The sequence below is a fragment of the Amblyraja radiata genome, chromosome 13, assembly GCF_010909765.2.
Source record: "Amblyraja radiata isolate CabotCenter1 chromosome 13, sAmbRad1.1.pri, whole genome shotgun sequence".
Lineage (NCBI taxonomy): Eukaryota > Metazoa > Chordata > Chondrichthyes > Rajiformes > Rajidae > Amblyraja > Amblyraja radiata.
Genome location: NC_045968.1, coordinates 55,671,544 through 55,698,924, shown reverse-complemented (window position 1 = coordinate 55,698,924; position 27,381 = coordinate 55,671,544). Strand labels below are relative to the sequence as shown.

The window sequence follows — 27,381 nt, the reverse complement described above, 5'->3', positions numbered from 1 at the left end:
GGTTTCTCTAGTTCTAAATGATCTGCTTCTGAAGATATTTTTCACTGGATTCAGCTTATTGCAAAGACAATTGAATTGGTTATTTCCTGGAATTCATTCCATCATTCCAGCATTTAAATCTCAAACACCAGCTTCAGAAGGATACTTTTATATAAATTAACTTCCATTACTATTGAATAATGCCAATAGCAAATTTGATGATTCTCACAAAAAGACCATTTGAAAGTGGTGTTGTTGGTGTTTTTTGACAAGAAACACTGTTTAACCATTTTAAACAGAAACAAGAGGAAAAGTAGAGAACATTGAGGTGGCATATAGAGGTCATGGATGATAAATCCCAAAAGAAAGCAACCATTCATTTCATGCTTTCTAGCTACAGGCAATGTATCAGAGAAGTGGAGAGTTTAGACAAGCTTAAATTGATTTATTTGAAATGCCAGAGGTTGATGAAAGACCTGATAGTAGCATCTAAAATTTTGAGAGGCATGGAGATGGCAGAGAGTCAGAGCCTTCATGCCCAGAGTGGAAACTTTAAGGTGAGAGTTTAAAGGAGATGCGTGGAGCAATATATATTTTAACACAAGAGTGGTGGGTGCTTGGTGCGCGCTGCCGAGGATGGTGGAGGCAGATCAATAGGGGAATTTAAGAGGCTGTTCGATAGGCACATTGGTGTGCAAGGAATGGAGGAGTATGGATCACGTGCCGACAAAGGAGATTCATTTAATAACATTATATCAGGCGCAGACAGTTGGGCTGAAGTACCTGTTCCAAACTGCAATGTTCTATTTTCTATGAATTTACCCACCCAGATTCATCCATCTACAGAAGAAAGAGTAATTTTTGTGAGGTACGAGCTGTACCCCAACAGCACATTAGGCAGAAGAGAATACAAAAAAAATTCAAAACTAAAAGGATTTTGTTTTTATCAAAGTCCAATTCCAGACTACAATAATCCATCTCAATATATATACCCAGGTGACCATGGAAACAATTGGAAAATACATGTCGTTTTACTTATGGATGCTGCTACAATTTTTGTTGCAGCCCTGAAGGTTGCAGGATCCATGAAATGCATTTTCAAAATAGCTAACTTTATCTTAATGCTGAGTAAATTTCAGTGCACATGCAAAAATGAAATAAAGCACAATGGTTTTTATACACGAAAGTGGTTTATTGATTTCTCCAAAGCATTACCAAGTTTTACAATGTATAATTAATTGCATTTATTCTGAAAGTTATCAAGTCCAGATATGAAAGAGCACTAGTCCTTTCTGCAGAAGCATGGTATGATCACCTTAAACAGGCATCTCCGATAAAACCCCAATGTTGAAAATGGCGCAAGTATCCTGTGTAGGATCAAAAGAAAATAAATAGAATGAGCCTTTCAGTGACGCCGGTTTTCAACAACGTTTTACTCAGTTTGAGAACATTTAATTCCGAAGCATTTGATTCTTAAAGCCATATATTTAAATCCAATTAAATGAGAAATGTTATTGTTGGCCCTAATTTGGGTTATCCGTTACAGTGATCCTGCAGTCATTCAATATGATGCCAAGCCACTCGCTGAATGGAGAAATAACATACACTATTTTGGAAAAACACAAGTCACATATGAATTTCTCATCAGCTTGCTTTGGTGCTGGATATTAACTATGCAGCTGTTAAATATGGCTGAATTTGATTTCAGTGGCACTATACAATTTGAATGATGTCTCGGCATGAAGGCAGATAAATGAGACCAAAGACAATTCAGTGCATGCTGAAATGCATTTTGGTCATCTGTCCTGATATATAAAAGAATAAATCAGGGAAGGTAGTGCATCCGTGGATAACAAGGGAAATCAGGGATGGTATCAAAGCAAAAGATGATGCGTACAAATTAGCCAGAAAAAGCAGCATACCAGAGGACTGGGAGAAATTCAGAGACCAGCAGAGGAGGACAAAGGGCTTAATTAGGAAAGGGAAAATAAATTATGAAAGAAAACTGGCAGGGTACATAAAAACTGACTGCAAAGGTTTTTATAGATATGTGAAGAGAAAGAGATTAGTTAAAACAAATGTAGGTCCCTTGCAGTCAGAAACAGGTGAGTTGATCATGGGGAACAAGGATATGGCGGACCAATTGAATAACTACTTTGGTTCCGTCTTCACTAAGGAAGACATAAATAATCTGCCGGAAATAGCAGGGGACCGCGGGTCAAAGGAGATAGAGGAACTGAGTGAAATCCAGGTTAGTCGGGAAGTGGTGTTGGGTAAATTGAATGGATTAAAGGCCGATAAATCACCAGGGCCAGATAGGCTGCATCCCAGAGTACTTAAGGAAGTAGCTCCAGAAATAGTGGATGCATTAGTGATAATTTTTCAAAACTCTTTAGATTCTGGAGTAGTTCCTGAGGATTGGAGGGTAGCAAACGTAACCCCACTTTTTAAGAAGGGAGGGAGAGAGAAAACGGGGAATTACAGACCAGTTAGTCTAACATCGGTAGTGGGGAAACTGCTAGAGTCAGTTATTAAAGATAGGATAGCAGCACATTTGGAAAGTGGGGAAATCATTGGACAAAGTCAGCATGGATTTACGAAAGGTAAATCATGTCTGACGAATCTTATAGAATTTTTCGAGGATGTAACTAGTAGAGTGGATAGGGGAGAACCAGTGGATGTGTTGTATCTGGACTTTCAGAAGGCTTTCGACAAGGTCCCACATAAGAGATTAGTATACAAACTTAAAGCACACGGTATTGGGGGTTCAGTATTGATGTGGATAGAGAACTGGCTGGCAAACAGGAAGCAAAGAGTAGGAGTAAACGGGTCCTTTTCACAATGGCAGGCAGTGACTAGTGCGGTACCGCAAGGCTCAGTACTGGGACCCCAGCTATTTACAATTTATATTAATGATCTGGATGAGGGAATTGAAGGCAACATCTCCAAGTTTGCGGATGACACTAAGCTGGGGGGCAGTGTTAGCTGTGAGGAGGATGCTAGGAGACTGCAAGGTGACTTGGATAGGCTGGGTGAGTGGGCAAATGTTTGGCAGATGCAGTATAATGTGGATAAATGTGAGGTTATCCACTTTGGTGGCAAAAACAGGAAAGCAGACTATTATCTAAATGGTGGCCGATTAGGAAAAGGGGAGATGCAGCGAGATCTGGGTGTCATGGTACACCAGTCATTGAAAGTAGGCATGCAGGTGCAGCAGGCAGTGAAGAAAGCGAATGGTATGTTAGCTTTCATAGCAAAAGGATTTGAGTATAGGAGCAGGGAGGTTCTACTGCAGTTGTACAGGGTCTTGGTGAGACCACACCTGGAGTATTGCGTACAGTTTTGGTCTCCAAATCTGAGGAAGGACATTATAGCCATAGAGGGAGTGCAGAGAAGGTTCACCAGACTGATTCCTGGGATGTCAGGACTTTCATATGAAGAAAGACTGGATAGACTTGGCTTATACTCGCTAGAATTTAGGAGATTGAGAGGGGATCTTATAGAAACGTGCAAAATTCTTATGGGGTTGGACAGGCTAGATGCAGGAAGATTGTTCCCGATGTTGGGGAAGTCCAGGACAAGGGGTCACAGCTTAAGGATAAGGGGGAAATCCTTTAGGACCGAGATGAGAAGAAACTTTTTCACACAGAGAGTGGTGAATCTCTGGAACTCTCTGTCACAGAGGGTAGTTGAGGCCAGTTCATTGGCTATATTTAAGAGGGAGTTAGATGTGGCCCTTGTGGCTAAAGGGATCAGGGGGTATGGAGAGAAGGCAGGTACAGGATACTGAGTTGGATGATCAGCCATGATCATATTGAATGGCAGTGCAGGCTCGAAGGGCCGAATGGCCTACTCCTGCACCTATTTTCTATGTATCTATGTATCTATATCCTTCTGTGGATTAGTGTTAACAACATTTGTATTAATAACTGTCCTGGGACATTTTTATTAAAATAAATTGTTACACCAGTGCAAGTTGCTGCTCTTGCATTAGGTGAAACAGAACACAAGAGTGACTTGCGAGTCACGAGGCTTACTTGTTTTAATCATCAACATATTCAAATGGCTCTGGAGGCTCAGGCTCTTCCTCCTCCTCCTCAATCTTGGGTCCATGAGCAGGAACAGGTTCCACAAGCTCCTCTATCTCTTCACTGGTGTCCTTCAGAATTATAATCCCACCAATTGGCAACTGCAAAAACAGCACATTTCAATGTGGTATGACAAACAACTAAATTCATTAGTGTAAAAAACATTTTATAGTTTCGGATGATTTCAAAGTGGAGATTAAACATACTCTAAATCACCTGTATGACAAATGAGAGAAATATGTAAAACATTATTTTAAAAATTAACATAAAGTAAAACATACTTGGGAATTTGGTGATGCCAGACTGGTAAATTTTCCAGACTATTGAATATTATTCCTACATACTGTTTTTGGATGTCACACTGGAATATAATAAACTCTTCAGTGCCCTTGGGAGCATGGGACACATAACAATTAGTTGCATGGAGGCATGGTCCCAATGAGTTGAAAGAGAAGATAGACATTAAATGCTGGAGTAACTCAATGGGACAGGCAATATCTCTGGTGAGAAGAAACGGGTGACGTTTCGGGTCAAGACCCTTCTTCGGACCCGTGTTGAAAGGGAACACAGGAACCACAACACAAAGTATGAAAGGAAATGTAAACAATAAACCTCTTGTGTCTGTTGAACTAGCATGAAGACCAAAGAGCCAGTATTACTGCATCCTAGGTTCCCATACTAGTTTAGTTCAATTACATGCTCCTGTCCCTGATCAAATCTAAATTAATATTTAACCCAAGAAATGTTGTGGTATTTTTGATCATGCTATTGAGATAACATTCTTTTATATCAATGTCTGTGGCTCAAACCACAATACAGCTATTTAGTGTTGAACTTCAATAAAACCAAGGTATTTCAGGCAAACGTAATTGCTCTACATCAGGGGTCGGCAACCTACGGGCCCCGGGCCGAATGCAAGCCGAATGTAAGCCAAAATCATCCGGCCCGCAAGTGTTTTTTTTTCTCCGTAGTCATCCGGCCCGCAGACTTCCTTCATCTCCGGTACCTCCCTGGCCCGAGGTGCCCAGGCGCGGTGACGCAAGGAGGCCTGAGGCCTGCAATTTCGGAGCCCCCGAGTGCCTGAGCGGAGCCGAACTCTGGCTGTACTGCATCCTGCGCAAAGCCGTCGGCACGGCCGCACACCTTCTGTGTCTGGGCTTCACTGTCGGGATCGGGGTTATCAATAGGCCGGGGACGAGTGAGTGTGAGTATTTGAGCCACCGCCTTCAGGACAGAGCCAAGGCAATGGACTGTAGGTGCGCCATGTTCGTGAACGCCCGTAACTAGGGGCCAGTGCTCCAGGTGGCATCCTCGAAGGGGAGGGATCTATGTGAATACGTGATTTGATGCCTGCCATCCGGGGTGGGATCCATGTGTACACGTGATAGATGTGGCCCGCCATCTGCTCACAGACATGCCACCCAGCCCCTATGCAGAACAAGGTTGCCGACCCCTGCTCTATATCTCACTAGTTTCCTCCAAGTGCCAAAAATGCTGAACTAGAATATGACACACCACCCATATTGTCGTGGAGACAGAAGAGACTGGTGATGCTGGAATTTGGAGCACAAATCAAACTGTTGGAACAGTAATTGTAGAGAAAGTGAAGGAGGGAGGGGGTTGGGAAAAGAGAGAAGGAAATGGTGTAATATCAGGTTGAGATCCTGCATCAGGACTGAAAGTGAAGATGGCCAGTATAAAGAGGAGAGGGGGAGGAATGAGACCGGCTCCAGTAGGTGACAAATGGACCTGAAAGGGATTGAAAGATGAAGGCCAGATAGATCTAGTGGGGGCAGGGGGCGGCTACACAACCAGAGGAATGGCACCTAGTATTCCACCTGGGTGACCTGCAACCCAATGGCATGACAGTACCAGTAAAGGATGTCTAATTTGGGTAAGCAGCTGTGTTATGATGCGAAAACACAAGGGTTACCAGTGCCGGACAGAATCTGGGAAGGAAAGAAAGTGAGAATGGGAGCCATTGGGGAAGTGATGATGGGCAGTTGAAACCAATTGGGGGAGAGGATCCAGTGGATGAAATGTGTGGGTTGTAAATTGATGGAAACAGGAGGATAGAAATTGGTGGAGCTAGACAGGAGAGGGTCATAAACGGAAAGGTACAGAGGTGGATTGGAAGGAGGGAGGGATGAACAAAGACTGTTAAATCTTAATAAATAACAATAATAATTAGTGCCTGCGAGTTGGACAAATCAGTAAAATATTTTGTACTGTATAAGTAAATTGAGGGTATGTACGATTAACAGGCTGCTGCACTCACACAAAGTTAACTGGCCCACGTTAGAAATGAATGCAACAAGTCAGAATTAAAAGTAACAAGGGTGAAGGAAATACCATTCAGACACACATTTTCATAAACCATAACACAGCTCAGAGCCTTTCCAAATCGATAGGAAATATTCCACAAAAATATTCAACCTGACTTGGACATTCACTACTTATGCTGCACTATTGCCTAATTTATATAATGAAACAAAGATAAAAGAGGAGAAAGTTAAAAAGGGTAATCAAAAAAATAGACCATAAAGAAAAGATAAATGTTTACAAAGGTCCAAAGGACAGGTGAAAGAAGTGGAGGTTATGAGGAGGAGAAATCCGGTGATGGAATGACAGAGGTTGGGACCTATTCAGCTAAAGGGATGACAGCTGATGGTGGATTTTTGGAAATGGTTATCGCAAAAGAGAACAAGGTAAATGAATATTTATTCACTGTCATAAGTTCATTTAGTAGAGCTGTACTAATGGAAAAGATGAACAAGGTTTTAAACAAATGGGAGCCAATGAAAATTAATGAGCACAAAAATGTTAAGCTAATGAGCTTCACTGCGAATTGGGATGCAGGTAATATTTTTTATTTCTCACAGTTTTGGGGAATGTAAAATGGAAGGTTGTAAAAGAACTTTAATAACGAAGTGAGAAGTTAACAAGTCTACAGATCAGTCTAACATGGATAGACTGAGCTGTGGTCACATTGACTGTTCTTAAGTTGCAAGTTGTTGGCTTTCATTAAAGTCTGGTTCCGTCTGAGATTGTGGCTGGGGGAAGAATACAGGAGGAACGGATTACCAGGTTACACAGTTTATGGCAGGGACCGCACATTCTAATTAAATGGAATTTCAATTCATTCAAAACAGAATGCCAGACTAGCAGTTTTACAACATACAGTAGAAAGTTGTCAAGTGAGATGGGGATGAGGTAGAAGTGACTGTCATAAGTTGACTTGTTAGCAAGCATCTTGCCTGGGATATGGAAAGAAAAAACATTGTAGGAGATTCCAAGACAAATTTCTGCCTCATGTTTTTGGCCGACGTCTGTAATTCCTACTTTACAACAATAAAACACAGTCATACTGAAGCTATTATTATGCCATTAACTGACATAATTACAAGTTTAGTTGCACGGTTTGAAAACAATCCTTACAGGTTTAAATGGTTGGTATCTGCAACTTTCTGGCATTGCCAAGATTTTAAGTTGTGCAGGCATTACTCGAGCTGGGTTCTCCAACAGATGAGAGTTTGGCTCTGGTTCTTTCTTCTTTTCTTTTTCTTTGTCTTCATCTTTCTTCTCTATCTCTTCCTGGAAAGAAAAAAAACTTAAATGAACCACATTTACCTTAACATTGTTTATCTAATGTAATAAATAGACAATAGGCAATATGTGCAGGAGTAGGCCCATCGGCCCTTCAAGCCAGCACCGCCATTCAATGTGATCATGGCTAATCATCCACAATCAGTGCCCCGTTCCTGCCTTCTCCCCATATCCCCTGACTCCGCTATCTTTAAGAGCCCTATCTAGCTCTCTCTTGAAAGTGTCCAGAGAACCGGCCTCCACCGCCCTCTGAGGCAGAGAGTTACACACTCACAACTCTCTGTGTGAAAAAGTGTTTCCTCATCTCCGTTCTAAATGGCTTACCCCTTATTCTTAAACTGTGGCCCTGGCCCCCTAAAATAGACCATTTAAAGTTATTTTGAGCATTGAATTGTTTTTAAAGGGAAGTTTAACTATTTTTTGAGATTCCAAATTTGGAAAGTGAAAGAGAAAATATAATTCTCTCTCGTCACTCTGCATTTTCCTGTCCAGATTATTTCAATGCGTGTAACTCTTACACACATCTGTCCACTTCATACTTACAACTTCCATTTTTTCCTCCTCTTTTTCTTTTCCCTTCTCTTTTTCTTTCTCCTTCTTCTTTGCTTTGGCAGTGATTGATAGGACAGCTGTAGAAACCTGGGCATTGAACAGGTAACACATTTATATTTCAAGCCTCGTCAGAATGACAAAAATGAAAAAATCACATTTTAAAATAATGAATTCATGGCCATAATTTGTGATAGCAACAGTAGTAGCCCAACGCATCAACTGTTATCACAAAAATATCACAACTGTCTATCTTGTGAAAAGAAGAAACAAACTTGCTTGATTATCTGTAAAGATTAGTAGACTGGCTAAGTACTGGTGCACTAACGTCTATAATCAAAAACTGACAATAAAGACAGAAATACGCAACTTGCATTTTGCTTAGTTTTTCAAAATTCAAAACACAAATTAAAATTGGGAAAGAAATTTCAGGTATAAATTCATGTTTTCATATTTTATAAGAGAACAAAAAATGTATTTTCTACTCCTTTGAATATGATTAGGTATTACAGAGCATATGCCATATAGCTTTTACATATGGAAATATCTTGTGAAATAGACCTTTTCCTTTTCTTTCTCCTTGGGAACCTCCAGTGCAGCAGGGTAAGCAAATGTCGATGGCTTGCAGTTTGATTTGTACTGGACTTTAGGCATCTGTGAACAAAGTATACCATACATGTAGTGGTCAAAGGTTATTGAACAAACTATAAAAAATAAGGCCAGAAAAATACATTTTAGAATACCACATGTCTAATTCAATATATTTAGGAGGGAAGGAAAATTTGTGATTTTATATGGAACCGTCTACAATCTGTGCCTTCCCATGACATTTTACAACCAATAGAGCACATCTGCAGTGTAGACATTATGTATATAAGAGTAAGTATTTAGAAATAAAAAAATAATGGGCAGAACACAGGACACTTATCCTGCTCGGCTCCAATAGCTGTTGTGGATATAAATACATTTATATTCAAGATATTGTAGGGGGGGGGTAACTATTCAGGAGAAAGCAACAGCTGCAGCCAGGCCTGTGGCACCAAGATTGGCTCTGAACCACAAAAGGTGAAGAGTGACAGGGCTACAGTGACCGGACACTCGATAGTCAGGGGGGGCAGACAGGAGATTGTGTCTGCAAACGGGAGTCCAGGTTATTGCTTTGCCTCTCTGGAGTCAGGTTCAAGGATGTCTTTGAGAAGCTGCAGAACATTCTCAAAGGGGAGGGCAAGCAGCCAGAGGTCATTGTGCATATTACTAGGTATTTACAGAATTTTGTATTTCAGGTTTCTAATGTGTGCAATATTTTTCTATCCAACTTAAATTGAGCACAGGTTTAACATTTCATTATAATGCAGCCTTGATTAACATATCCGGTATTTCGTAAAACTGATAACATGCAAAGTGATTATTCTGAAATCCTTATGGTTTGCCATTTGATTCACTGGTGATGTTTCTTGATCTCCCTTGAAACTCAATAGGGTCCCATTTCCTAATCTTTTTTGTAAATCACCAGGGCCCCGATTTCTCGCACTCTCTTAACTTTATCGGGGCATGTTTGTCCTTGAAACAATGGAATGAAGGAAAAAATACACAAATGAAGTTACCTTGAGATCCTTGTTCAGTCCAATTACTGCAGTTGGAGTGAAGGCCAGGGACAAGAAATGTGAATGAGGGAACCAGAACCAAAACTGAGTGAACACCAGCACTCCTACCACTGAGGGCATGTGGGTGTGTCCTGTGCGGGACTGAAGTGAAATGGTCATATTGCGACCACCTATCAAAAGAAAGGAAATTAAATAATCTTACTTCATCACCTGTCTTTAGACACTTTATACTTTAGACTAGAGATACATTGTGGAAACAGGCCTTTCGGCCCACCGAGTCCACACCAAACAGTGATCACCCCGTATACTAGCACTATGCTACACATTAGGTACAATTTACTGACACCAATTAACCCACAAACCTGTAGAACTGAAGTGTGGGGGAAATCTGGAACATCCGGGGAAAAGCCACGTGGTCACGGGGAGAACATATACAGACAGCGCCCGTAGTCAGGATCGAATCCGGGTCTCTGGCGCTGTAAGGCAGCAACTCTACCGCTGCGCCACTGTTAAGCAGCATTCATTAATTTAAATTATAATGGATTGAATAATGCAAGAAAGCACCCATTCATTAATGGGCCTTTTTTGAATTGAAATGTTGAAGCTAAGAAATCCCAATATTTTAGGTGATTTTATGACAATACATTGAATCTCGGAAGCATGGAGAATGGAGCAGCTTGGGCTGCTGCATCTCATTCACTACTCGACAATTCAAGCTATTTTGAATATATCCTGAACTTCAATAGAGGGGAGGGGAAGGAAAAAAAGAATCTCATTTTTCTCTTACATCACACAACTCAAATGAAAACATTTTTGGAGCCTTCTGTTTATTTTATACAATAATATTCACATCTTTAGCTGCCAAAGGTGTGGAATTCCCTTTGTAAGCCACTGAACTTCTCCTCTCCTCTCCCTTTTTCTCCCTTTTGGATGTTTCTTAAAACCTGCCCTTTGACTAAACTTTTAAACACTTGCCCCAACATCACCCGGGTCACAGTGCTAAATGGTGTTTGATAACACCTTTATGATATGCCTCGGGATGCCTGTCATATTAATGACACAAAGCTATTGGAAATAAAATTACACTTTACCGTAACTGTAGTTTCATCTAATGCTAAACAGAATTTGCTTTATCTAAAATGATCAAGATATTCACTTCCAAAATATGCAGCCAAGTTCACATCAGAATAGTCCCAACATTCAAATACATTGTCTTTTCATCCATTCATAATCTCTTTACATTGCAAGTCACAGTTGCATAACTGATGCAAATTTTAGATTCATCTCATGTGTTGATTTCAAGCCAATATGGATTCAATTAGTTATGCAGTACCCCTAGTATAATCGATTTGGATGGTCAAGATGTTTCAATTAAAGGATTAACTGGATGATACATCAGGCAGAAGAACAATCTGTTTTTCCAGATGACTGAACGTGGATTATTGGTGCTTGAAGTTCAGCATTACTGTAAAAGGATGTTTCAGCAAAATTAGGACGGACAGTTGAAACAGTATACTTAAGGCCATTTATCAAGTTAATTTTGAATTAACTTTTCTGATGAGAGACTCCAGAAATATGAGGCATAAACTTAAAATTAAAGCTAGACTTTTCGGAAATATCAGAAACATTTCTTCCACACAAAGAGGGGTGGAAATCAAGCAAACTCTCTCAAACTATCCTCCTTCTCAAATTAAAAATTAGGTCTATTGAAAACTTCAAAACAGTGAAATACGTTTATTACTTGGAATAAATGGGTCCTTTATCAGTTGGAGCGATGTGACTAGTGAAGGACTCCAGTTATTGGTGTTTGCTCTGAAGTGATTAATATTTGCATAATGACCTGCGGGATGTGTTTCCAAATTTGTCGATTTGAAACAGATGGAAGGGCAGGTTGTGATGTGGACATGGCAATTCTGTAACAGGATATAGACAGATTGAGCAATTGAGCAAAAACCTGGCAAATGAAGTTTAATGTGGGGTAGTTTGAGATCATGTACTTTGGTGAGAGCAATGGTAAGGCAGATTATCATATCGATGGAGAGATATCAAAATGAGTAAAGATCAGAGGGATATATAGGTGTTCCAGTGTACGAATCACAAAAGACTAGCAGGCAAGTCCAACAAGTGGTTAAGGAGGCAAAAGGGATATTGGCCTTTAAATGTTATCTGTTAAACTGCGAAAATGGCTTGCAAGCGCCTGCACTAATATGTCCCAGTTTTCTTCTGAGCATCTTATATGAATGTTTGGTGATTTGAATCAGCTATTAGTACTGATCATTTCTCTTCTACAGCACAGCTATAGAAATCAAATCAATAAATCAACGCAAGCTGTATCTAAAAAATATAAAAAACAAAATAAACATGGCTTCTCTGAAGACAAAGGCGGGAAAGAATATAATGGGCAAAAAGGAAATGACCCGAGGTATGAAACAAACATTTTGTATAGAACTTCATGCTTGAAGGCACCATTTGTCATAATGACATTTTAGGGACATTTCAATCTGGTTTCAGAGCAAATTACAGCACTGAGACTGCCCTGACCTTAGAGTTAACATTGACGAGGACAAAGTCTCAGTGCTGATCCTCTTCGACCTCACAGCATCTTTTGACACCATAGATCACAGCATTCTTATAGATCGCCTAGAAAACTAGGTCGGCCTGTCAGATCAGGTACTAAGTTGGTTCCAATCATATATAAGTGGAAGGAAGTACTTTGTTAGCCTTGGGGATCATGTGTCACAGCTGCATGATATACCCTGTGGTGTAGCACAAGGTAGCTGCCTTGGCCCGTTACTCTTTTCCTTGTATATGCTGCCGCTAGGAGGTTATCAGAAAGCATAATGTACATTTTCTAAGTTGTGCCGATTACACTCAGTTATATCTCTCTGTCGAACCCACTGATGCAAATGCCTTAAGTTCTTTGACCTCCTGCCTATTTTCCATTAAAAAATGGATGAATGCTAACTTTCTTAAACTGAACAATAACAAGACAGAAATGTTAATCCTTGGATCAAAACCCAAGAGTGAGATGTTACTCGGTAAACTTGGAAATTTGACTGCCTATGTCAAACAAGAAGTCACAAGCCTTGGGGAAAAAATTGACAATGATCTTAATTTTAAATCTCACATAAATAAGGTAACAAAGTGTGCTTTCTATTAACTCAGAAATATTGCTAAAGTACAGCCTTTCTCAACTCAACATGACTGTACAAAACTCATACATGCTTTCATATCAAGCAGACTTGATTACTGTAATGCCTTATTTACCGGTCTGCCTTCAAAATCCACCAACAAGTTACAGCTCATTCAAAATGCCGCAGCCCGGCTTTTAACAAATACCAAGAAAAGAGAACATATTATACTCCCTTCATTGGCTCCCTGTGAGATTCAGGATAGACTATAAAGTCCTCCTTCTTGTCTATAAAGCCCTAAATGTCCTGGGAGCAGCATATTTTACAGAGTCCCTCTTTCCCTATGCCCCTACTCGAGAGCTCAAGTCTTCTGATGCTGGCCTGTTAGCCTCTCAATGTCGCAGCAATGCCGAAAATTGGTGAAGCAGCCTTTTATATTACGCCCCCAAGCTGTGGAATACCCTACCCAGGGCTATGAGAGACGCCCACTCAGTTGACATTTTCAAACGGCAGCTAAAAACTTATAGGTAGACAAAAATGCTGGAGAAACTCAGCGGGTGAGGCAGCATCTATGGAGTGAAGGAAATAGGCAAAGTTTCGGGTCAAAACCCTTCTTCAGACTGATGTGAGGGTGGGGGAGGGGGGGGGAAGAAGAAAGGAAGAGGTGGAGCCAGTGGGCTGTGCAAGAGCTGAGAAGGGGAGGAGAAAGCAGGGACTACCTGAAATTGGAGAAGTCAATGTTCATACCGCTGGGGTGCAAACTGCCCAAGCGAAATATGAGGTGCTGCTGCTCCAATTTACGGTGGGCCTCACTCTGGCCATGGAAGAGGCCCAGGACAGAAAGGTCGGATTTGGAATGGGAGGGGGAGTTGAAGTGCTGAGCCACCGGGAGATCAGGTTGGTTATTGCGAACTGTTGGGCGAAACGATCGCCAAGCCGACGCTTGGACTCACCGATGAACAGCAGCTGACATCTAGAGCAGCGGATGCAATAGATGAGGTTGGAGGAGGTGCAGGTGAACCTCTGCCGCACCTGGAAAGACTGCTTGGGTCCTTGAATGGAGTCAAGGGGGGAGGTAAAGCGACAAGTGTAGCATTTCCTGCGGTTGCAAGGGAAAGTGCCCGGAAAGGGGGTGGTTCAGGTGGGAAAATACGAATTGACCAAAAATTACGGAGGGAGCGGTCTCTGCAGAAAGCAGACAGGGAGATGGGAAGATGTGGCAAGTGGTGGGATCACGTTGGAGGTGGCGAAAATGTCAGAGGATTTTTTTGTTGTATGTGACGGCTGGTAGGGTGGAAGGGGGACTCTGCCCTTGTTACGAGTGGGGGGGATGGGGAGTGAGGGCAGAGTCACGGGGTATTGAAGAGACCCTGGTGAGAGCTTCATCTATAGTGGAAGAGGAGAACCCCCGTTCACTGAAGAATGAGGACATCTCTGATGCCCTGGTGTGGAACATCTCATCCTGGGTGCAGATGCGGCGTAGACGGAGGAATTGGGAGTAGGGGATGGAGTCCTTACAGGAAGCAGGGTGGGAAGAAGTGTGGGAGTCAGAAGATAGCCATGGGAGTCAGTGGGTTTTGTTGTGGATGTCGGTCAGTAGTCTATCACCTTATAGCTAAAAACTGGGATGCAAGCAGAAGCCTCCACATGGCGCATCCTGGGCAATGCTGACGACAGAAACTGTACCAGTGACTGACTGAAGTAGCCAATTCTGCAACCACCAACCGTCACTGACCAACCGGACAGACGTGATATAGAAGATGGCCGGACACGAGGAAGAAGCTAAAAACGTATCTTTTTAATCAAGCTTTTAACTGACTTTCCTTTGTCCTTATACACTCTCAATTTTATATTTTATATAAATCAGCTTTTTATGCTACTAACTGCCTATGTCCTTACTGTTTTAAATTGTATTTTTGTTTAGACCTGTGTTTTTTGTGGAAAGCACTTTGGGTTGCATTCAATTGTATGAAAATTGCTATATAAATAAAGCTATTATTAATATTATTATAAATATTGAGAAAATGAAGATTTCATGACAATAAGGAATTTAAAAGTGACTAGACCAAGTCCCGTTGGGTCTGCTCCCCCAATGCTCCCGTTCCCTACCCCTAGCCCCCACAGGAGGCGTGGTCCTCCAACTCAAGCCATTCCCGAACGTAAGATTGCAGCACTCCCCTAGCCTCAATCAACTGTGCTATTTAAAAAAAAATTCCAATTGCACTTGCCCTGCGTGTTACAATAGCAATTCGCCCTCCCCCTCCTAGTCTATCCATTGTGACGTCATCAGTTCAAGCTGCCATTGTGACGTCATCATTTGAAGCTGGTCGGTTTGAAATTCAAAGACGTCATCATTTGAGACTGGTCAGTTTGAAATTCAAATTAATCAGTAATAAGTCGAGAAATAAAGCATAAAATGTTCAGTGAAAGTGATCTCTGCCTCAAGGGGAAAAATGTGAATCAGAATAGGTAATAATCTTGTGAAAGTTGGCATTTTTAAAGCTTTAATCGCGAATAACGTTTCTCATTTAGGATGAGATCTTCACTGAGGCTTCTCACTGCTTGTTGAGCCATTGTGACGTCAACATTTGAAAGCTGGTGGTTTTAATTTCAGTCTTTTGACCTAATCAGTAATTAGTCGAGAATAAGTCGAGAAATAAAGCATGAAATGTTCAGATAAGATGCTCCCGGCCTCGACGGGAAAAATGACAACCGGAATATGTAAAAATGTAATTGTTACGTGTAGTTTTTTCGCGAAGATGTAAAAACAACCACATATACACACACATATACACACTAACAAGATCAGAGTTTTAATAAGTATATGATATGATTACTATAATTGAAACGGAGTTCTGATCAGATTCAGGAGAGTATTACGTATTATCTCATTGATTTGATCATCTGAGTTTAAGGATTCTAAAAGAGGTGGCTATGGGGAGGGAAAACAAGTGACAATTTTACAAAGTTCCTTATATTCTGGAGTAGTTCCACCAGCTTGGCATTAATGTGAAATACACATACAAAATGGAAGAGGGTAATAACAGACTATAGACCAGTTAGACTGATAAGAATGGTAACAGAAGATGTAGAAATTCATAGTATGATTAGGAAGAGTCAACCTGGTTACATTAAAGGTATAACATATGTGAGACACCACTCAGTGTTTTCTTGAGGACAATGATGGGTCTCAAGGTAGCCTATACATTACCTGCATCAAGAATGCCTTGAGCTAGGATAGCACCAAACTTGGCCATCACGTCATCATGTTTGTCGTTGATGACCTTCGCGTAAAGCTGACGAAATTGCGTGACCTGGTAAATACCACAGCACAGCAAATCAATGAAGAATATGTAGAACATAAAACATCAACACCACCCAGATTCCATTACTTACCGGTCCACCTGAACTCATTTATAAAGACCAATTAACCTAGCAACCCGTACTGTATGAGATGTGCAAAGAATCCAGAGCACTTGTGAGACCCACAAAGGAACAGGGAGAATATGCAAACTGCACATAGATTGCACCAGTGGTCAAGATTAAAACCTTATTGCTCAAGCTACAAGGATCAAAGGTTGCTTCTAAACTAAACCTTTTCATCATCACTGTTTTATTTTTTTTGTTAAAATACAAAAAATTAATGCTGAACACAAGCACAGGTTTCAAAATCCACATGAATACAATTAAGTATGTTGTGGACACAAGGAACTCAAGATGCTGCTTTACAAAAAAAGATACCAGTGCTGGAGTAATTCAGCACGTCGGGCAGCATCATTGGAGAATATGGACAGAATTTGTTTTGGTTCTGGAGCCTTCTTCAGACTGGACACAAACAACTGCAGATGTTGGTTAAGAAAAAAAAGTGCTGGAGTAACTCTGCGGTTCAGGCAGCATCTCTGGAGAACATGGACAGGTAATGGTTCGGGGGACGGGTCGAGTTACTCCAGCACTTTATGTCTTATGTTGTGCCTTCTTGATCTTCCTGTATGTCGTGCTTCCTTTATCTTTCTTGCTGTTGAAATGAAGTGCTATGTCGGTTGAGTACAATGCATGCATAATTATATTTTGTATTCAAGCCGATCATTCCCAAATCACACATGATCTGAGCCTGATATCTGTGGACTCATTCATCTGACTTGAACTCAACTATGTGTACCTGATTCGAGTCGACGTGGGATTTGCCATGCTGAGCCAGCTCAGCACTTTATTTGGGTCAGCATTATTTGCTAAGAATTATTAAATATTCCCTGTTCCTGATCAACACATGGTGTTTTAAACAGTTCAACAGAATATTTAAAATTGTTATATTTACTGTGACAGGTCAGGTCGAGTATGAAAGAAAATTTTTGAAATGAAAGTTTTTGGGTTCAGATCAGGTTTAGATTGTGATGGTTAGCTTAGATTTCAGTTTTATTCGAGTTGCTCTTTCCTTAAGGCTCAATTTGTACATAATTTCCCTTCCTTTCATTTGTGCTATATACTTCTTACAAAAATAACTAAGTCAGAAAGTTCAAAGAGCAACAGTACTCAGAGGCAACAGCAAACAGAAAGCCTACTATCCCAAGAAGGAGCTAGTTCAACTCTTTCTTGAACCACCGAGATCAAAATGGTCGCAGCACTCTCAATGACATTCAGATGCCAGTTCCAGATTTTGACCTAGCAATACTGTCAGAACAGTTACATTCATGTCTGGATAGTGTGAAACTTAGGTGGGAATCTTTTGGGTGATGGGATTCCAATGCAACTCTTCTGCCCATCCGCTTGCAAATGTTGTATTCAAGCTTACCTTTGAACAGGTGATCTCTGTCTGCTGGATTAGGAGAAGGGCAGATGCAATCAGAGCCCCCTGGCGGACGTAATTCACTGGATCATTAGTCATTGGCTCTAAAAGATTTATAGCTTCCTGCAAAAGAACGGAAATTAAAGGAACAATAAGTGTAAGAAAGTCATAGAGGGAGTACAGAGAAGGTTCACCAGACTGATTCCTGGGATGTCAGGAATTTCATATGAAGAAAGACTGGATAGACTCGGTAGAATTTAGAAGATTGAGGGGGGATCTTATAGAAACTTACAAAAAAATTAAGGGGTTGGACAGGCTAGATGCAGGAAGATTGTTCCCGATGTTGGGGAAGTCCAGATAAAGGGGTCACAGTTTAGGGATAAAAGGGAAATCTTTTAGGACTGAGATGAGAAAAACATTTTTTACACAGAGAGTGGTGAATCTCTGGAATTCTCTGCCACAGAATGTAGTTGAGGCCAGTTCATTGGCTATATTTAAGAGGGAGTTAGATGTGGCCCGTGTGGCTAAAGGGATCAGGGGGTATGGAGAGAAAGCAGGTACAGGATACTGAGTGGATGATCAGCCATGATCATATAGAATGGCGGTGCAGGCTCGAAGGGCCGAATGGCCTACTCCTGCACCTATTTTCTATGTTTCTATGTTTCCATGTAAAAGTCAATGTCGTGCTGGATTGTAGACTTCATTCTAGATCGTTTAACACAGCTATTAAAGCGTGAAAATGTAAAGAATCAGTCAATTAAAACAAAACCACATGTTCCAAAAAATGATCATCTAATTTGCATACAAACTCCTCAGTCATAAGTGATAGGAGCAGAAGTAGGCCATTCAAACCATCAAGTCTACTCTGCCATTCAATCATGGCTGATTTATCTCTCCCTCCTAACCCCATTCCCCCCATAATCCCTGACACCCGCTAAAGTAGAGGAAACTGCAGTGTAAACAGCAAATGCAGAATGATCAATGGGAGCAATTTGTTATTTAACTTTCAAGTTTATTTGGGATCCTGCACAAATTAATGCTCTGGACCGAACAGTAACATTCTCCTATGATATCTCAGTTATTTAATTAGACATTCGTATTCAAAGCATTTCTTCAATTACCTTCCACAACATATATCAGATCAAGAGTTTCAAATGAGTATCCATCGGTCAAGGATCCTGACCTGACCATATTCCAGCTTTGCCCTGCACATGTCACACGTTTTATAGCAAAAATGAAAACTGATGTTAAAATGTGTTGTATTTACTGATATTATGTCCTGCAGAGTCTTGCCTAGTTTAAATAATGATAATAATATAGCTTCAATTTTGCACAAGAGAGATATGGAACATGTGCTGATCTATTTAATAATCAAAACGATGTGGTCTCACCTTATTGCCAGTTCCAGCACAACATATGCCGAGAGCTAGGGCAGCACCATATCGGACATGAGGGTTATAACTTTCAGAAAGCAGAGACACCACACTTGGACACTGTTCTGGTGTTCTATAAAACATGGAAAACATTAACTACATTATTTTAAATCAAAAATATTACAGTCAAAATGTTGAAATGCACTTAATAGCAACCATACATGGACATTTCCTGTTGGTTTTACCAATCACTTAATTTTGGTGACAAATAATAATGGCCTAGAAAGTAACTCAGAACGCATGTGACAATAAATGTCCTTTGTCCATAAGTAAACCCAAAATGAAAATTGCTGCTTATATGCATTTTTTTTTTTAAATGACAAATTGGTAATTGTTTTGATGACACTATTCTACTTCCACAGACAGGATTTGAATTCCGGTATTTGAAGGACATACTTAATATGCATGTTAAGATGGAAGAAGAAACAGGTCAGAGATGGGTGAACAAAACAATGCCTCGCTAGAGGTGCTGGAAGAGTACAATATAGTTCTCTTTGTTCTTTCATGCAGATCTTCATACCTGATGTTATGAAATGCACAAATCACATTACCACATTAGTGGAGTTTAAAAAAGGTTATGACGATGTACCTCACTTTAGTGTTGTGTTTCACACCAGCTATCAACATCCCACCAGAATCCCTCTTGCAATTAGTAAAGGGAGACAAGGAAATATGGAGTTTCACAGTACAGAAGTATTGTGGTATCTGTTCAGATGTTTTATGCACACCTGCTTAAGAATGTCACAGATAAAGTACCAGAGTCGCTGATGGCTTTTATAGTTGACATATTTATGTAGTCCATGATTCTGTACTGCATGCTATCCTGAGTTGGAAACCCAAGCGTCATTCTGAGTGGCATTATAACAGGAAGAGTTGCTTCCTGGCAAAATAGTCATTTTATTCTGTGTATTTATAAAGAACGATAACAACCTTCAAATGTTCCTGGCACAGCCCTTTGACCAGAACCAAAAACATTGAATTCAATGGTGACTTTGACCACAACTTGGCAAACATGGCTATCAGAAAATACCTGGCAACCCCTACCATGACACCCTCAGCCTCACTAAATTGTCAAGAGAGTTTTATTGGCATGTGTCCCAGATGGGACAATGAAATTCCTACTTGCTGCAGCACAACAGAATATGTACACATAATACAAAATGGAAAATAAAAGTTCAGTGTGTCTATAGACCATATACACACACTAAATAAACAGATAGTGCAATAATAATAATATTATTAGGAAGGCCGTCAGCATCCATAAAGACTCCTCACACCCTTGTAATGGACTGTTCGAACTACTTCCCTCCGGCAGACGTTACAAGGCCTTCTACGCCTGAACCTCCAGACTCAGGAACAGCTTCATTCCCAGAGCTATAGCGGCTCTGAACCGGCCCTGCTGAGTGCCCTCCACCCTGCCTGGACTGTCTCCCTCGGATGGTCACGTCTCACAGACACATCTGCACTTTAGTCCGTTTGAACTGTTTTGACTATTTTACTGTTGTAATGTTCTTTTTACAAACCATGTTCTCGGGGTATCTAAATCTAAATTTTATTAGTTATTTAAGTTATGACATCGGATGGAAGCTGCATACCAAATCTCGTTGCGCTTATGTGCAATGACAATAAAGATATTATTATTATTATACTGTTATTGTTCAGAGCTTATTTGATGTCGTGTTTAATAGCCTGATGGCTGTGGGGAAGAAGCTGTTCCTGAACCTGGATGTTAATTGCGAGATACTTTGGGTCAGTTGTCACCATATCACTGTGCTTTACTTCATATGCCCAATCCTTTACCAGGATAGTGCTGCCATCCGTGCTTATGCAGTTTGTTATGTAACATTCAAAGCTTTGTTACTGGTTTGGGTGTTCACTCCACTAATTGTGCCTACATTCAAATTCCAAAACACCTCTAATTAAAAGTTGAAGTTGGGCAACCTGAACAACACAATATCACTGTTTGGATATTCAGTACCCCCGAAGGATGCAGTGGAATAACTGTGTTGCAATGAAAAAAAAAATGTCTTCAAATATACACAGCTAAATAAAGAAAAATATGCAATGCAAACATACAATGCACACCTTGCCTGTACATCTGACCGCCCGCAGCGGTGGCTGTGGAGGTTTATGGTCCCGACAACAGGGAAAAATGGAGGAGGACTGATTGAACTTTGTGCCTTCCACCACATTGATGAATGCTGTGGTGGATGTTTTGTGTTAAATTTTTATTGTGTATTGTGTGTTCTTTTTTTTTAATTGTACCGCTGCTGGCAAGTTCATTTCACTGCACTTCATTGTGTATGTGACGAATAAATCTGATTATTGACTACAATGATATGAATGAAACTTTTGGGCCCTCTTTGGTTTTATAAACATTTTGAATTAAATAATGGAAACTTCAGATTTAAAAGTAAATGTCACAAAGAGATCACTTATTTCTATACCGCTTGAATTCGCAGTGCTTACATTTCACTAGCATTCAATTCCTTTTTATAAATATATATAATGTTCTAGCACAATTCTGTTATCCTCGTTTTTCTTTTGAGCGTTTGAACGTTCTTCCCCTGACTGCGTGAGTTTTCCGGTGAGTGCTCCGGTTTCTTCCCACACTCCAAAGACTTGCATGTTTGTCAGTTAATTGGCTTCGGTAAAGACTGTAAATGACTGCAGGCAGTTTTAAGTTAATGAATACCAATGCTCTAAAATAATTTAATAAACTAAATGAGGTAAATTTGATTAATGTCAAACTAATCAATTAAGTGAAAATAATAGCGGATAGAAGACATACCGCAGCTGCAACATGTGGGAGCATATGGACACTTTTGTCCAAGGCGACTACATCCACAGTAAATGCCAGCAGCCTGAGGAACTTTAGCTCTGTTGTGGAACTGAAGTGCAGGGTGCAGATGCCGCAAGATATACAGTTGCTACCTTACAGAGCTAGAGACCAAGGTGTGAACTTCATTCTAGGTGATGTCTTAATGGAGTTCTCATGTTCTTTCAGTGACCACGTGGGTTTTTATCCAGGAGCTCTGGTTTTCACCCCCATTCCAAAGACGTGCAGGTTTGTAGGTTAATTGGCTTCTATAAATTGCCCCTAGAGTGCAGGATGCAAAACTGGGATAATATAGAACTAATGTGAATGGTGATCATTGGTTGGCACAGACTCGGTGGGCCAAAGGGCTTGTTTCCAGCGTGTTTCTCCAAAACTAAAACATGCGGCAGGTGAGAAAGATACTTGAATCATTTGATCGGAGAGGAAGTAACACACCTTAAATACTTCGGAAATGACATTTGGTCAGGGATAAGAGGCTGTAATTGTGAATGAGGCAGGTCTGAAGATCCAAGAGACCGTGTTGCAGGATCTTGAGTATTTGAGTACAACTGAGGGTATTGCAATCTCTGTGGACAAGTATGAGATCCAGCATTCTCAAGTTGGCGCCACAGATAGTTTTACTGTCTGATATAAAAATGTCAATGCCTAAAGAAGTTAAAAAGACACATTTCAAGGTGCGAACAATACAAGAGAGAGAACTCAAGAGGTGGTTTACAAATAACGAGTACATTACTTTCCAGAATTCTAGATTATGGAACAGCATTGAAACACTTCTGACAGCCTCAGTGAAAAGAGTAGAAACAGGGAACTCCAGATTAATTAATCTACTATCAGTGAAAACATTAAATAGAAAATATCGACAGGAAAATGTCGACAGGATTAGACAAAGTCAATATAGATTTCACCAAGGAAAATAATACTTGACAAACCTACGGGTGTTCTTTTTAACAATATGCAGGTAGAATGGAAAACCATTGGATTGTGTATGTTTGGATTTTTAGGCTTACCAAAATCAACTGTTTGGAACATCATTAAGAGGGAAGAGAACACTGGTGAGCTTACAAATCACTAAGGGACTGGCAGTCCAAGGAAGACCTCCACAGCTGATGATAGAAGTATTCTCTCTATAATAAAGAAAACCCAAACACCTGTCTGACAGATCAGGAACAATCTTCAGGAGTCAGGTGTGGATTTGTCAATGAGCACTGTCCGCAGAAGACTTCATGAACAAAAATACAAAGGCTACACTGCAAGATGCAAACCACTGGTTAGCCGCAAAAATATGATGGCCAGGTTACAGTTTGCCAGGAAGTACTTAAAAGAGCAACCACAGTTCTGGAAAAAGGTCTTGTGAACAGATGAAACGAAGATTAACTTATATCAGAGTGATGGCAAGAGCAAAGTATGGAGGAGAGAAGGAACTGCCCAAGATCCAAAGTATACCACCTCATCTGTGAAACATGGTGGCGGGGGTGATATGGCCTGGGCATGTATGGCTGCTGAAGGTACTGGCTCACTTATCTTCATTGATGATACAACTGCTGATGGTAGTAGCATAATGAATTCCGAAGTATATAGATACATCCTATCTCCTCAAGTTCAAACAAATGCCTCAAAACTCATTGGCTGACGGTTCATTCTACAGCAAGACAACGGGAGAGAAATGGAGAACAGGTCTTTATGGAAAGTTAGGTCTTTATTCTCTGGAGCGCAGAAGGTTAAGGGGGGACTTGATAGAGGTCTTTAAAATGATGAGAGGGATAGACAGAGTTGATGTGGATCAGCTTTTCCCTTTGAGAATAGGGAAGATTCAAACAAGAGGACATGACTTCAGAATTAAGGGACAGAAGTTTAGGGGTAACATGAGGGGGAACTTCTTTACTCAGAGAGTGGTAGCGGTGTGGAATGAGCTTACAGTGGAAGTGGTGGAGGCAGGTTCGTTGGTATCATTTAAAAATAAATTGGATAGGCATATGGATGAGAAGGGAATGGAGGGTTATGGTATGAGTGCAGGCAGGTGGGACTAAGGGAAAAAAGTTGTTCGGCACGGACTTGTAGGGCCGAGATGGCCTGTTTCCGTGCTGTAATTGTTATATGGTTATAGGGGAGAGAAAAGACTTTGCCTTCCATCACAGTGGGTTCACTGTGATGGATGTTTCTGTAAATTGAATTGTGTGTATGTCTGTAGGAAATTGTCTTTGTTTGTATGGCTGTGGAAACTGAGTTTCGTTTGAGCCTCACTGAGCTTCAAATGACATGTAATAAATATTGTATGATCCCAAATATACTGCTAAAGCAACAAAGGAGTTTTTTCCAAAGCTAAAAAATGGTAAATTCTTGAGGGGCCAAGTCAATCACTCAATTGAGCATGCCTTTTAGATGGTGATGAGAAAACTGTAGGGAACTAGCCCCCAAAACAAGCATAAGTTAACAATGGCTGCAATACAGGTCTGGCAGAGCATCACCAGAGAAGACACCCAGCAATTGGTGATGTCCATGAATTGCAGACTTCAAGCAGTCATTGCATGCAAAGGATATGCAACAAAATACTAGACATGACTACTTTCATTGACATGACATTGCTGTGTCCCAAACATTATGGTGCCCCAAAATGAGGGGGACTATGTATAAACACTGCTGTAATTTCTACATGGTGAAACCAAAATGTATTAAAATGCCATTTATTAAAATCTGGCAATGTGCACTTTAACTACATGTGTTTTTTTATATTACAAATCTCAAATTGTGGAGTACAGAGGCAAATAAATAAATGATGGGTCTTTGTCCCAAACATTATGGAGGGCACTGTGTATGGGTCTTTCTTTGGGAGTGGGCAGACAGTAAATTGTTATGATCGGTGCTTGTGCCTCAGCTATTTCTAATATTAATAATTTGCTTGAAGGGACAAAATGTAATATCTCAACAGCAACACAATGTAGACTGGGAATTATAAAAAGCTACAGGGTGATTTAAATGAGTGAACAGAAGGTTCAATATAATGTGGATAATTTTGAAGTTATCCACTTAATTCAGAGAAACAGAAACAAAGCATATTACTTTAATATATTGAAGATATTTAAGACTTAAATAGTGCTAGATTATTGTGTTGGAGGTGTTCTTGTACACCAGTCACAATGCAAACATGAAGGTGGAACAAGCAGTTGAGAGAGAGCTAGTGACATGTACTCCAAGAGACTGAGCATGTGGACCGGATACAGCTGCAGGCACAGCTGCAGGCACATTGAACCTCACTGAGGTTCAAATGACATGTAATAAATATTGTATATTGTATGATCCCAAATCATGTGTGCCTACAACTTTGCTTAGCCAGGCCAACACTGCAACGGCACTAGGACAATGGGCCTTTATGGCCAGCTGCACTTAAAGCAACTTGGACTTTGAAAATGGTGCCAAAACCTGGCGATTCTTGTATATTGTCTCAGTGGAATATTTCTATACACTTTGTACTTAATCTAACATCGTGCTTATGTATTACCAAGGCATTCAACCTCATCAACAGAGATGGCCTATTTAAGGCCCTGCCAAAGATCGGCTGCCCACCAAAACTGCAGAGCATGATAGAATCCTTCCACATCAACACGAAGGGGACAGTGCAGTTCAATGGCAGCTTCTCGGAGCTCTTCGACATCCGCAGTGGCGTCAAACAAGGCTGTGTCCTCACTCCCACACTCTTTGGGATTTTCTTCGCTCTGCTCCTGAAACATGCCGTCGGCACTGCAACAGAGGGGATCTACCAGCGTACTAGATCAGATAGCAGGCTCTTCAACCTCACCCGCCTCAGAGCAAAGACAAAAGTACGTGAAACTCTCATCAGAGACATGTTGTTTGCCGATGACACTGCAGTTGTGTCCCACACCAAGCAGGAACTACTGAAGGACCGCTTCTATCCGGCATGCAAGGACTTCGGGCTGACCATCAGCCTGAAGTTGAACGTCCTGGGGCAGGATACAGAGGCGCCGCCTGTTATCACCATCGACGACTACGAACTCGATGCCGTCCATCAGTTCACGTACCTCGGCTCCACCATTACCAACAACCTCTCCTTGGATACAGAGATTGATAAGAGGATCAGGAAGGCAGCTCCAACTCTCGCTCGCCTCATGACTCGAGTGTGGGCCAACCCAAAGCTGACGATGAAGACAAAGATAACAATCTACAACGCCGATGTCAACAGCACGCTGCTGTACGGCAGTGAGACGTGGACTAAATATGCCAGACAGGAGAGAAGGCTCACACCTTCCATCTTGGAAGCATCTGCCGTATCCTGGGCATATCCTGGCACATTTTGCTAGAATTACACAGGGTGAGACCACTCTTGGAGTATTGTGAGCTATTCCGGTTCACCTACCTTCAGATATACTTGCTATAGAAGGAATGCCGTAAAAGTTCACCTGATTTATTCCTAGGGTGGCAAGTCTGTGTACGAGATAAGGTCAAGTAGGTTTGCATTCACTAGAGTTTAGAAGAATGAGTGAAGATCTAATTTACAAAATTCTGACAGGGCTGGATGATTTGATGCAAAGAGAATGTTTCCCCTGGCTGAGGTGTGAAGAATAAGAGGTCACATTCTAATGGTATGAATCAGGAGATCAGAGATCGAGGTTGAGTAAAGGAAACATTTTTCACTCAGAGGATGAGAAAACCCTGTAAAATTCATTACCACAGAGGGCAGAACATGTGAAGAAGATGATGAGAAAAATTAGATACATTTCTAAATGCTAAAGGGATCAGGGGGTATGGGGAGGGAGTTGGAATAGTATATATAAAAAATAGATGATCAGATGGGAATACTTTGAAAAGCTAAGCAGACTTGAAGATCCAAATGGCCTACTCCTGTTCCCATTTTTCTTTACAACAACAGGTTGACACGGAGTAAACATTCAAATTCACTGAGGACATGGGGAGGGTATTATGGGAAAAGATAATGAGATGAGGGAGAATGGGACTGAGTAAACAACCTCCAGTAAGTGAAGTGAAGTGTAAATAATTAAACAAATTGTGCCGAGCGATTCTGTTTATGTAGGACAGCTGTTATGAGGAATGAATGGTATTACATCGTATTACCTCAAATTCAGCAACAGCAAATTTAAGAGATCCACAATCTATACCCTTCCTTATCAACATATCTTTATGATAATTGTCTCAAACATATGCAATTCCATATTCTAATCTACAGTGCATATAAAATCAGGAGGCATTTTCAGATATGGTTTGCAACATGGGGCAGTATACTAAATATATGAATTGTGACCAGTTAATTGTCGGAAATGAATTCTTCAACATCTACCACATTTATGCTTGCAGGTTGAATAGCTATTGCAAAAAATTATGACAAGAACGTGAGAATA

At 40.7% G+C, this 27,381-nt stretch overlaps 1 protein-coding gene across 1 annotated transcript in view; it reads right to left on the bottom strand.

Annotated features, from left to right (window-relative positions):
* Positions 1–1,150: 1,150 nt before the first annotated feature.
* The window catches only part of psmd1 (proteasome 26S subunit, non-ATPase 1), a 103,885-nt gene continuing 77,654 nt past the window's right edge, over positions 1,151–27,381 (bottom strand). The window contains exons 17-25 of the mRNA XM_033032121.1: positions 19,132–19,246; positions 17,747–17,863; positions 16,169–16,271; positions 9,827–9,996; positions 8,784–8,876; positions 8,217–8,312; positions 7,506–7,661; positions 4,017–4,168; positions 1,151–1,346 (exon numbers count right to left, since the gene is read on the bottom strand). Coding sequence (XP_032888012.1) covers positions 4,022–4,168; positions 7,506–7,661; positions 8,217–8,312; positions 8,784–8,876; positions 9,827–9,996; positions 16,169–16,271; positions 17,747–17,863; positions 19,132–19,246 — 997 coding nt within the window. The 3' untranslated portion in view covers positions 1,151–1,346; positions 4,017–4,021. The remainder of the gene's footprint in view (positions 1,347–4,016; positions 4,169–7,505; positions 7,662–8,216; positions 8,313–8,783; positions 8,877–9,826; positions 9,997–16,168; positions 16,272–17,746; positions 17,864–19,131; positions 19,247–27,381) is intronic.